Below are 12,826 nucleotides of genomic sequence, written 5' to 3' on the forward strand. Positions count from 1 at the left end.
CCCCTCTGGCTCCTATGCGGAGGCACGGTCAGGCGGCTCTGCTGCATGCTGCCTCATCCGCAGGCACCGCCCCTGCAGCTCCCATTGGCTGCTGTTCCTGGCCAATGGGAGCTGCGGGGGCGGTGCTTGGGGTGGGGGCAGTGTGCAGAGTGGAGTCCCCTGGCTGCACCTATGCGTAGGAGCCGGAGGGGGGACATACTGCTGCTTCTTGGAGCCGCTAGGAGTGGCCTCCGACACTGTTCCCCAGCTGGAGCGCCGGAGTGGGGCGAGCCCCAGACCCCGCTCCCCAGCGGGAACTTGAAGGCCGGATTAAAACGGCTGGCGGGCCAGATGTGGCCTACGGACTGTAGTTTGCCCACCCCTGGGATAAATAATAAGACAGAAAATATCATACCATGGATTTTTATAGAGTATGCCCACATCTGGAATACTGCATGCAAATCTGGTCACCCCATATGAAAAAAGTTATACTGGAATTGGAAAAGGTACAGAAAATGGCAACAAAAATGATTAGGAGTATGGAACAGCTTCCGTATCAGGAGAGATTAATAAGACTGGGACTTTTCATCTTGGAAAAGAAAATTATAGAGGTGTATAAAAATCATAACTGGTATTGAGAAAGTAAATAAGGAAGTGTTATTTACTCATAACACAAGAACTAGGGGTCACCAAATTAAATTAATAGGCAGCAGGTTTAAAACAAACAAAAGGAAGTATTTCTTCACACAAGGCAGAGTCAATCTGTGGATTTCTTTGCCAGAGGATGTTATGAAGGCCAAGACTATAACAGGGTTCAAAAAAGAACTAGATAAGTTCATGGAGGATAGATACATCAATTGCTATTAACCAGGATGGGCAGGGATGCAAAACCATGCTCTGAAGTGTCCCAGCCTCTGTTTTGTCAGAAGCTGGGAATAGGCGAGGGGATTGATCACTTGATGATTTCCTGGTCTGTTCATTCCATCTGAAGCACCTGGCATTGGTCGCTGTCAGAAGACAGGATACTGGGCTAGATGGACCATTGGTCTGTCCCAGTGTAGCCGTTCATATGTTCTGTGTTCTTATCTTGGGGTTGGGGAGAGGACAGAGAGGTATGTCAGGTGCCCTTTGGTAGCCTACAGCAATCATGAAAGTCACCTTAATGGGTGATTGTATAGATAGTCATTGCTTTCAGTGCTGCTGTCTTGGTGATGAATTCCATCTTAGGTTTTTATCTCAGATAATGACTAGATACAAGGTAATACGTCTTTTAAATGTGTTTACAGCAGCTGATATAATAAGGCCCGCTGTAAATCACAATTTTGGAAGGCATGGAAATGCCCTCAAACCATGATCTCTTAAATATTCTTTTAAAAGATAAATGTCTACAACAGTTTTTAACAGAAACAACTGCCTTAGCTAGTCAATTTCAAGGAGAGAATAAATTTTACAAGTAACGTTAGTCAATTTCAAGGATTAAATTTAGTTACAAAATTCATTCCATGCAACCTCCATGAAATTCAATACTTTGCCATTTAGACAGTTGTGAATTTAAAAAAAAAAAATGTGATTTACACAGGGTTCTAGTTATAAACTGAATGAGGTGTTAACTTCAAAAACATTTTAGGAAGTTCACATGATAGCAACGTGACAATTTACTAAAATAACAATCAAGAAATTTTTTTAAGTACTGGCTAAAATTAAATTTGGCTGCTTAAAATTCATCTCCTAAATAAAAGTGGACAGAAGTTTTCAAAGCTGCTGAACACCTGCAGCTCATGCTGGCTTCAATGGCGTTTGTGAAACCTTAGTGCTTCTGAATCTAAGGCTCCTTATATACAGGTGGCTAATTATGGATCTTAGGGGACTATCCTTAGGCACGCAGGTATGAAAACTTTTGGCTTTTCTCTTCCTTCCTCCTCCTCCTCCATCAGAGACTAACCTTTTTTGGTGGAGATAGTGTGTGTGGTGGTGGTGGTGGTGGTGGGGGGGAAGGGGGGTTGTGTGAGTGCAAGTAGGGGTGTTTCTTGTATTTTCTCAAAGATGCTTGAATAAAAAATACAAATAGGTTAGAGTATGACCAAACTTAATGATGTGCAGTTGCATTGGAGAAGTCTAATTAGTTAATGCCTGTAAATTGTTTTCAACATACAAAATGACTTTAGGACCTTAGAGGGAAAGGGAGGAAATACGGTAACTTTCCCCAAGCTAAGAGGTTCCTAAAACCTACTTGTAGGGAGAAGGAAATGAGCCAAAGCTGACGAGATTGATAAAGGTGTGGTTAACTTTTTTTTTAAAGGCAAGGACAGGATCAATTATAGACCAATGTGAGTCTAACTCTTAAAAACTTGGGGTTGTTTGTGGTTTTTTAAGTCTTTATGGGGGTCTGCCTGGTTTGAGGACTAATCTCACCTCAGTAGCTGGGTGGGTGCCCCCGAAGTCTCCCTTTTGGTAGCATCAAAGGAAATCAGCCTAACTTCTGAAAAGAGAAGTTATTTAGCTGCTATGTGGCAGTGAGGGGAACAGTTAAGGGGACCCCCCCCCCAACCAGCCTGGGAAAAATATGGGGAAGGATCAAGCATCATTCCCAAAGTCAAATAGTAATTGTGGGCAGGAACTGGAGCTGTGATCTGTTGCGGATATTCTTTATTTAAAAAAAAAAAAAAAAAAGTAGGCAGGCTAGGGTGTTCTGTAGATATGACCTTTACAAAAATCTGCGGTTCTGTGACAGGTTATTGGCACTGAATTTGAAAGGGTTTTGTAGTCAGTCTGTTAAACTCTTTAGCTTTGCCTTGACCAAAAAAGTGGCAGAGTGTAGCTATCATGCTAGCTAAGCCTGACCAAAATGCAGCTCATTTTTTGGTCAAAGGCAGTACCCAAGTGCTTTGTCTTATGTGACCTTGGGAGGGGCCATGAGGACATAAAGTGCATGTGCAGTGCCCTAATGGTTACTGTTGTAGTAAAAAAAAGTCTCTGGCTTTTTGTGCACAAGGCAGCAACATATTGAGTGTAATACATATCTGCATCTACATCTCGAAGAACAAGTACAGAATGGGTAAGTAACTTTTTCATAACAAAAAGAGCTCAACTATAATAGTGGCTAGGAAGCTCCGTGATTGAGTCTTTGCCACTTTGGAATAACCTGTGTAATGCTAATCATCTATAGTTCATTATTTAGTTGTACATTTGGCATTAGTCAAAACTATTACTGTTTGCTAGGAAAATGGTCTAGAAAACTGTCTATAAAGATAATCTTTAGCAAAGTTGTTTTTTAAAACTGTTTCAGAATCGTTCGGATTTTCAGTGCCAGCATCGCTGGCAGAAGGTTCTAAATCCAGAATTGATTAAAGGTCCCTGGACTAAAGAAGAGGATCAGAGGGTAATGGAACCTGTTTCACATTGTGCTTGGTTATTTTTTGACTGTAGCAAAAGCATATCAAGACTTCTTTCTGTGTTGTCTCCACCCTACCCCAATTACCATGGTTTTGTTGGATTCTCAGATCCCAGATGACACATACTAGATTGAATTGGCCTTGTTAGCACTACAAAAAGTAATTTTCCCTCTGATATTCACCCCTTCTTGTCAACTGTTTTGTTTTCATTATTTTTTTTTAAGTCTTATAAGCGTCTTTCACAAGAGAATACAAATCCATTTTCCCCCCATCAGGGCAGGTCATCTGTTACGTCTGGTGGTCTGGGGGAGCACAAGGTGTAAGGCCTGGTCCCCACTAAGCCCCCACTTCAGACTAAGGTACGCAAATGGGAATAGGAAACTTCCACCTTGACTGAATTGGCCCCGTTAGCACTGTCCTTGCACTTGGTAAGGCAACTCCCATCTCTTCATGTGCTGTAATATATATATATATAATATAATCTGCCTGCTGTATTTTTCACTCCATGCATCTGATGAAGTGGGTTTTAGCCCATGAAAGCTTATGTCCAAATAAATTCCTTAGTGTCTAAGGTGCTACAAGGACTCCTTGTTGTTTTTGTACATACTAGCTAGTTCACTATGTTACGCTGGGTATATGCCACTTCCCTGGATGACATAAAATGCGAGGCCTGCTCCGGGGTTTATCATTTCCCCATGCTAGTTGAACAGCTTCTCTAACTCTCTGAGTAGAAGAGACCTCTGTGTTTGGAACTGACATTCATAGGCCATAATCTGGCCTGTCTCTGGGTACGTCTTCACTTACCGGAGGGTCCGGCGGCAGGCAATCGATGTTCTGGGATCGATTCCGGAAGTGCTCGCCGTCGACGCCGGTACTCCAGCTCGCCGAGAGGAGTACGCGGCATCGACGGGGGAGCCTTCCTGCCGTGTCTGGACCCGCGGTAAGTTCGGACTAAGATACTTCGAATTCAGCTATGTTATTAACGTAGCTGAATTTGCGTACCTTAGTCTGAAGTGGGGGCTTAGTGGGGACCAGGCCTTACACCTTGTGCTCCCCCAGACCACCAGACGTAACAGATGACCTGCCCTGATGGGGGGAAAATGGATTTGTATTCTCTTGTGAAAGACGCTTATAAGACTTAAAAAAAAATAATGAAAACAAAACCCTTCCCTTTTTCTGCCTGTTACATATAGTATTAATATAGTATTAATTCACATCTTATCTGTTTTCTGTGAAAACAGAATCACTGGAAAACTAAGAGGATCGACATAACAGATACCAAACAAGTGAAACCTGAGTGAGAGTGGAAATGATTTTTATTCAAACTGTTTAAAACCCATAAGTGTTTAAAAAGAAAGAAATGCCGTTTTTAAACAGTTGGAATAAAAAATCATCCCCTCCTCGTATGGCTTTACTTAATATCTCATTTGGTGATGATCTCAGTTCTTCAGTTACATATAGCTTTCCAGGAAAAACAGACAAGACCTTTCACTACTAATGTGTAAAACAAGCAGTGTTGGCACACACTTCTTTACAAGAAGTATAGAGTTCTAGAATTGTAGGACTGGAAGGGACCTCTAGAAGTCAAGCAGGACTAAGTATTATCTAGACCAGTGGTTCTCAACCAGGGGTCCGCGAGCCCTTTCAGGGGTTCCGCGGAGCCCTGCAGCTGAAACCTGGTGCCCCAAGCCCCAGTGCTGAAGCCAGGAATGGCATGCATGCCTGAAGCTGGTGGCGGTCCCCCCCCCCCAAAAAGCTGGGAGCAGTGTCCCCCCGCAAGCTGGGAGCGGCACTTGGGGCTGAAGCTGGCAGCAGTCCCCCCTCACCCCCAAGCTGGGAGCGGCGCATGTGGCTGAAGCTGGCGGCGGTCCCTCATCTCCAGCAGGGAGCGGTGTGGGGCTGAAGCTGACAAACCTCCCTCCCTCCCTCCCCTTCCCCCCCCCCCCCCCCCCAAACAAGGAGGGACTGATGCTGGGAGCCCCAGCGCCCAACCCCCACTGAAGCTGGGAGCCCCCTCCCAACCCCTAACTACCCCCCCGGCCTGCACCCTGAGCGGTTTTCAAACTTTTTGAACTGTGTCCTCCCTTGGAGTTATAGTTTTTGGTTGCATCCCCCCACAGCCCTGACAGGCTTGGTGGCCACCGTAATGAGTCAGGGGGTGGAGGTGGTGCTCCCTGGACCCCGCTGTGCAGAGCTGGCTTGAGCCCTGCCAGCCCTTGCCCCCCCCCCCAAATTAAAAGTAAAACTATGCCTATGCCCAAGACCCGCCCAGAGCCCTGAGTTCCCTGCCCCCACGGGTCCCTGGCATTTTTATAGCGTGTTGAGGGGGGCCTTAGCAAGAAAAAGTTTGAGAACCCTTGATCTAGACCATCCCTGAAAGGTGTTTGTCTAACCTGTTCTTTAAAATCTCCAATGACAGATATTCCACAACCTCTCTAGGCAATTTATTCCAGTGCTTAAGTACCCTGACAGGAAGTTTTTCCTTAAGTCCAACCTAAACCGCCCTTGCTGCAATTTAAGTTCATTGCTTCTTGTCCTATCCTCAGATGTTAATGAGAACAATTTACTTCCCTCCTCCATGTAACAACCAGTTATATACTTAAACTGTTATGACCCCTCAGTCTTTTCTTCTCCAGACTAAACAAACCAAATTTTTTCAATTTTCCCTCAAGGTCCTGTTTTCTAGGCCTTTAATCATTTAATCAAGTAATTTAAGTATTTCCCAGTGCCAGTGCATCAGTTGGCAGAAATCTAATTTAGCATATATTTTTCTATAGGTAATATTGCCGTCACAACATAGTCTCCTTTAACTTTAGAAGCAGGAGTTTATACATAATTCTGAAACCAGGATTCCTGCCAATGACTTTTGAAAGCACCATGACTCTTTGCCTCTATAGGCCTTTTCTAATCCTTAACTTAAGTTTTTAACAAATCAGTTTTATTATTCATCTTTTGAGATGTTAATTTTACAAATGCTCTTTAATGGGATTTCAAATCTAATTTTTCAAACATACTAAACTGTCTATCATTGCTACTGTTTGATTTGTGTTCCAGGTTATTGAACTAGTTCAGAAGTATGGTCCAAAACGCTGGTCTTTAATTGCAAAACACCTAAAAGGGAGAATAGGCAAGCAGTGCAGAGAGAGATGGCATAACCACCTCAATCCTGAGGTAAAGAAATCTTCATGGACAGAAGATGAAGACAGAATAATCTATGAAGCTCACAAGCGTTTGGGAAACAGATGGGCTGAAATTGCAAAACTTCTTCCTGGAAGGTGCTTTTCAACATTTTTGTATTAAATGTAAGAGTATGAAAGCCAGTTGTTACAAGGTCTTTCCAAAATCCATGTAACTAATGTAACGGTAATCTAAATGTAAACCCAAAAAAAAAAAAAAAAAAAAAAAAAAAAATCCACAGAAACCTAATTGTCTTCCTATGGATTTTTGTGGTGTTTGCCAAAATTTAAGTTCTGCTTAAAAAAACAAAGCTTATGTCTTCTAGTTAAAGATCACACTTGTGATTAAGCAATGATTTCTTGTTTGTTGCCCAGACCCACAAAAACATTATCAGCTGGAGTAATGTGAACTTCCTCCATTTATATCGTTCAAATGCCAATACTGTTAACTGTTTTACTAATAAATACAATACCTATCACATCCTGATTTTTCCATCTGTTTTTAAGGACATTGCAAGGCAAAATGTTGCTAGAATATGTGCATATTCTGACATCCAAAAAGGTGGTTAAATGTGATGGGGATACATTTTTGGCTTTTCACTGAAGACACATGCCCCCAAAACACCCAATCCTAAACAGACTTTGAAAAAGATCTTGGGCAAGCTTACTGTAATTAGTGTTTTTAAAAAGTGTGATTTCTAATCTTTCTAGTTTTTTATTTACTTTTCTCCACAGGTTAGCTAACTTGTGACAAATTCAGAGTCAGATTGTGAGCCCCTTACTCAGACTGCTAAATTAATTGTACGAGTAGCTCAGTTGAAGTTAGTGGAACTTCTTATGTAACTGCTCAACAGAGAGTAAAGGGCTTGCTAACTGTCAATTTGTTACAAGTTTTGAAATGTATTCTACAAAAATCTGTAGATACCCTCATTTTTTTTTTATTTAAATCCTTACTCTTATTCTGCAAGTAGTCTAATGAACTTCAGTGGGACTGAAGAGCAGGGTATTCATCTTGAGTAGTGGTGCAAGAATTTGGCGTCCATGTGTGGTAGTTAGCTGAGAAAGTATCTAATGAATTTTTGGGTGATTCTAATTCATTTTCAAAGAAATTATAGATCCAAAAGTAATTGTCCAAAGTTCTGCAGGAATTAAATTGTGGGGTATTTTTTTAACAACTTTATATTTGATAAAGTTAGAGGTGAAAAAAGTATGGTCATATAGCATATCCAGCTGTTGAGGTATCCAGTCAAGAAAAAGATGTTCCTCACCAGTTAGGGAAGTGGTGAAATGTATGCGATGAGTAAAAAAAATATTGGTGTAATTTATGAAGTTTGCAATGTGATGGGGGTGGTTTGTAAAGTTGTGGAATCTACCTAATTAAAAATTTGTTCCTGAAATAATTTTATTTCCATATCTTCCTACTACATGACTTTGTTTTAGGACAGACAATTCAATAAAAAATCATTGGAATTCCACTATGCGAAGAAAAGTGGAACAGGAAGGATACTTACAAGATGGAATCAAGACTGAGCAGCCTAGTTCATCAAAACTTCAACACAAACCTTGTGCCACTGTAGAACACTTACAAACCCAAAATCAGTTTTACATACCTGTTCAGGCACAAGTAAGTTTTAAATGTACATACAAAAATTCATTCATTGCACTGTATATTTCTTCCATACTGTTGGCATATTATAAAATATAAGCTGGTCTCTGAAGAGGCCACCTGTCGACAAAAAGAACAGGAGTACTTGTGGCACCTTAGAGACTTCAAAATTTATTAATTTTGACCTAAATTACGTTTTGTAAAAGGAAACATAAAAACCTTTTACTGTTAGAACTGTTTCCATGATATGTTTTAAATTCAGTAGGGTAGTTGTTTTCTAACTAAAATTTCCTAGCAGTGTTCCCCAATCAAACCCTGCAATTCGAAAAGCTGGAAAATGCAACGGTCTTCCTTCATTTTTATTTTCACGCTGAAAAAATACTTCAGAGTAGAAACGCAGACTGGATTTTAAACTGTATCAAGTATTAGTAAGATGTTTAAAACATTTTTTTAAATTGAATGTTGCTTTAAAATGTGACTGCAGTGCAAATGTCAGTCTTCTGCTCAAGCTAAAATCAGGCTACATAGTTTGGCAGTTTTTTCCAGTTTCAAAATTATTTATCAAGTTTGAAAATAGACAGTCTGTAAAATAAAAGATCATTTAATTTAAGTCAGTTTTCAGCCATTTAGTAATTTGTTTTCTAAACTCTCTAATTAAAACTATACTATTTTCTAAAATTTGAATCAGTCTCTAAAGCTGTGTTTTTTATAATGTGCAAAGATAATTTTTTGAATTCTTTTAGATTCCAAGTTACCAGTATGTGTCATCAGAAGGCAGCTGTATAGAACATGTTTCAACTTCTTCAAACTTTATTCAGGTAATTTTCATTGGCTATTGTAAATGAAATGAGGTTAGAGTTTAACTTATTCTGTCTCATTTCTTAGCCTGATAACACAAGGATTCTGTTATTTATTTTTAAAGTTGTAAGTCATCACATTTTTTTAATTTAAGGCCTTGACCATTCAGCTAAATCTTCATTGGTGGACCTCTGTCGCCATGCAGAACCCTATCGACTTAAGGGGTGCTGTACAGGAGCAGAGGTCTTCCTGCATAGATCTAGTTGCAGGATTGGTGCCTAAGATTGTATTTGTGCCTTTTTTCTTGAAAAAGCTGTTGCGACTTTACAGGATCATAGTACTGTACTGAGAAATGAAAGGAGTCCCCATCCCCTTCAAGTGCAGGCTGCAGTTGCTCATCAGAGGATGCCTGTTTATTTCTGATATATGGAAATGTGATCAACTAATTCAGATCTGCTCACTAATTAAATCCTTTGGTCTAACTTCTGTCCCTGACTACGTGCATAGCTCCCATTAAATTTAGCCAAAGGCTGTGTGTTGCTCTTTATGTGTGCAGCATATGTATTACTGTAGACCTAAGCAATTGAAAGATTCATCTAAAATGTATTAAGCCCATGTAGTAAATAAATCAGTAAGCTTATTTTATTCATATAATTTTTCTCACCTCTTCTGGGTAATCTAAACAGTGGTCAATCTTCACAAAGCAAAACCAAAAGTTTTATGTTGGCTGTATTGGTATTCAGAGCAGAAATACGTTTGAATTAACTTGTTAGAAGAAAAACTTCCTTTGTGACATGCTCATGATACACTCAGTACCATCATAAATATTGGGCACTGCAAGGAGCCTTCTGTTTGTGAGGTGGCATTCTGGGATATTGTTAATAGCCTAAGAAATGGCAGAAAATGCATACATTTGGAAAAACTAAGCTAAATAAACTAACTTTTTTGTACAGCATGTTCCTCTCACAGTTAGATAGGCATGGATTTCTGTGAAGAACGCCTTTAACTTTGATTTTTGCTATGTAGTTCATCTTTAAATAAAATTGTCCATTCCTCCTTCCTGACACCCTTGGTGTGAATGCAAACCATGATTGAATGCCCTAGGATAGCCTTGAAAGAAGCAGGAGACACTGTTAACCCACTCTAGATATTATTATATATGAGAGAGAGAGAAATTAAAAATGCTGCCTTCTTTTAAGACCCTTTTTAAACTCTGACTTAGTAACTATATTTGAAATTTATCATTTACAGTTTAACACAATTTAATTCCTGCAGAACCATATTGACCGTGATTTTAAAACTTGTCTAAGCTATACTTGTTTCTCCAGAAACTTCCCTGTTTTTGTTACAATCAATCCACTTCCACTGGTGGGAGCACTAGTGTAGACAGAACACCAGCAACTCTCAATGTTTGAAACCCATGTCATGCAGATCTATTTTGAGTAGGGTTAGCCACACAGCTGCTTAAAATGCAGGTGGTCATCTGGAGTGTGCTCTATACTTCTCTTTCCCCGGGTACTTCCACTAAAGCTAGAACTGGGGAACTTTTGTCAGAGAAGCCTAGTATAGCATGCTGAATGTTCACAAACAGTACTAAAACTTACTAGAGAGCTAGCATGATTTCTACATGCATAAATTGAAAATCACACATCTGTCTGTGCTGGGCACTGAAATTGTGCCAAAACCGTGCAATTGACAACCTTATTCTAAAATGGTTGTCAAGTGTGGCTTTGTAGCTTACATAGTTCTGCTCTCAGCATGTGCAGGATGTAAGAAAGTAGAAGTCTAGCTAGTAAAGGGAAGCGACAAATTACAGCAGGGTTTTACCAAAGGCAGATCGTGCCAAACCAATCTAATCTCCTTCTTTGAGAAAATAAGACTTATTAGATAAGGGAAATGCAGTGGACCTAATATACCTTGACTTCAGTAAAGCATTTGATACTGTACCGCACGAGCAATTATTGGTTAAATTGGAGAAGATGGGGATCGATATGAAAATCCAGAGGTGGATAAGGAACTGGTTAATGGGGAGACTGCAGCAGGTCGAATTGAAAGGTGAACTGTCAGGTTGGAGGGAGGTCACCAGTGGAGTTCCTCAAGGTTCGGTTTTGGGACCGATTTTATTTAATCTATTTATTACTGACCTCGGAACCAATTGTAGGAGTGGGCTGATAAAGTTTGCGGATGACACAAAGTTGGGAGGTATTGCCAATTCGGAGGAGGATCGGGATATTCTGCAGGGAGACTTGAATGACCTTGTAAATTGGAGTAACAAATAGGATGAAATTTTAATAGTGAAAAGTGTAAGGTGATGCATTTAGGGATAACTAACAACAGTTAGAAGTAAGAGGAGGAGAAAGACCTCGGAGTCCTGGTAGACCGCAGGATGACTGAGTCGACAATGTGACGTGGCGGTGAAAAAAGCCAATGCGGTCTTGGGATGCATTAGGCGAGGTATATCTAGTAGGGATAAGGAGGTGCTGCTTCCGTTGTACAAGGCACTGGTGAGACCTCATTTGGAGTACTGTGTGCAGTTCTGGTCTCCGATGTTTAAAAAAGATGAACTCAAACTGGAACGGGTACAGAGAAGGACCACTAGGATGATCAGAGGAATGGAAAACCTGTCGTATGAAAGGAGACTCGAGGAGCTCGGGTTGTTTAGCCTAACCAAACGAAGGCTGAGGGGGGATACGATTGCTCTCTTTAAATATATCAGGGGAATAAATACCAGGGAGGGAGAGGAATTATTTCAGCTCAGTACTAATGTGGACACGAGAACGAATGGATATAAACTGGCTGTGGGGAAGTTTAGGCTTGAAATTAGACGAAGGTTTCTGACCGTTAGGGGTGAAATGTTGGAACAGCCTTCCGAGGGAAACGGTGGGGACGAAGGACCTGTCTGGTTTTAAGATTAAGCTAGATAAGTTTATGGAGGGAATGGTTTAATGGGATAACATGATTCTAGTCAGATGAACAGCGTGCCATCGCTGGTAAATAGTATCAATGGCCAATGAGGGTCTGGCTGGAGAATCTTGCCTACATACTCGGGGTTCTAATGATCGCCATATTTGGGGTCGGGAAGGAATTTTCCTCCAGGGTAGATTGGCAGAGGCCCTGGAGGTTTTTCGCCTTCCTCCGCAGCATGGGGCGGGGGTTGCTAGCTGGAGGATTCTCTGCTACTTGAAGTCTCTAAACCACAGGATTTGGGGACTTCAACAGCAGAGTCAAGGGAAAGGGGTTGGGGCGGCTTTGTGGCCCGCATCATGCAGGAGGTCAGACTAGATGATCATAATGGTCCCTTCTGACCTTAAAGTCTATGAAGCCTTACATTTATTACGTTCTATTAACAGCTTCTATCCTGTTTTCTAATACCCTTTTCAGCATCCATTTGTTGATGATGATCCTGATAAAGAAAAGAAAATAAAGGAACTTGAGTTGCTCCTTATGTCAGCTGAGAATGAAATCAGAAGAAAGCGAGTATCATCTGTAAGGACTGTGCATTTGTATAAATACGTGCATTGGCTTTACACAAAGATTGATCAGCAGTTCGTTAATGGATGCTAGTAATTCTATAATAGCTTTAATATGCTCTTCCAAAACTGATCAAACTTGGTGTACATGTAGGACTTTAATTTGGGGAATGTACATTATTTTTCTTTTAATGTGGTGATAATACTGTAGTATAGTCAAGTGCTTTTTTTCGTAATCCTAGAGAAAGAGATGACTTTTAGAATGGTAATTTCACCTGCTACTGGTTTCACTCAGCCCTTATTTGAGATCCACTCCAGCAACACTTCATGTACTGAGTAATTGTGTTACTTTTGAAGGGGTAACCATGTGAATAAGGGCTGCAAAATTTTGTTGGTTTAAGAACA

At 40.7% G+C, this 12,826-nt stretch overlaps 1 protein-coding gene across 2 annotated transcripts in view; it reads left to right on the plus strand.

Moving 5' to 3' along the window:
• Nucleotides 1-12,826, plus strand: part of MYBL1 (MYB proto-oncogene like 1) — a 42,563-nt gene that overhangs the window by 10,532 nt on the left and 19,205 nt on the right. For both annotated transcript variants that reach the window (XM_054018975.1, XM_054018976.1), the window contains exons 4-8: nucleotides 3,266-3,358; nucleotides 6,426-6,646; nucleotides 7,988-8,171; nucleotides 8,897-8,971; nucleotides 12,333-12,437. In XM_054018975.1, the coding sequence (XP_053874950.1) occupies nucleotides 3,266-3,358; nucleotides 6,426-6,646; nucleotides 7,988-8,171; nucleotides 8,897-8,971; nucleotides 12,333-12,437 (678 nt within the window). The remainder of the gene's footprint in view (nucleotides 1-3,265; nucleotides 3,359-6,425; nucleotides 6,647-7,987; nucleotides 8,172-8,896; nucleotides 8,972-12,332; nucleotides 12,438-12,826) is intronic.

The sequence above is a fragment of the Malaclemys terrapin genome, chromosome 2, assembly GCF_027887155.1.
Source record: "Malaclemys terrapin pileata isolate rMalTer1 chromosome 2, rMalTer1.hap1, whole genome shotgun sequence".
NCBI lineage: Eukaryota > Metazoa > Chordata > Testudines > Emydidae > Malaclemys > Malaclemys terrapin.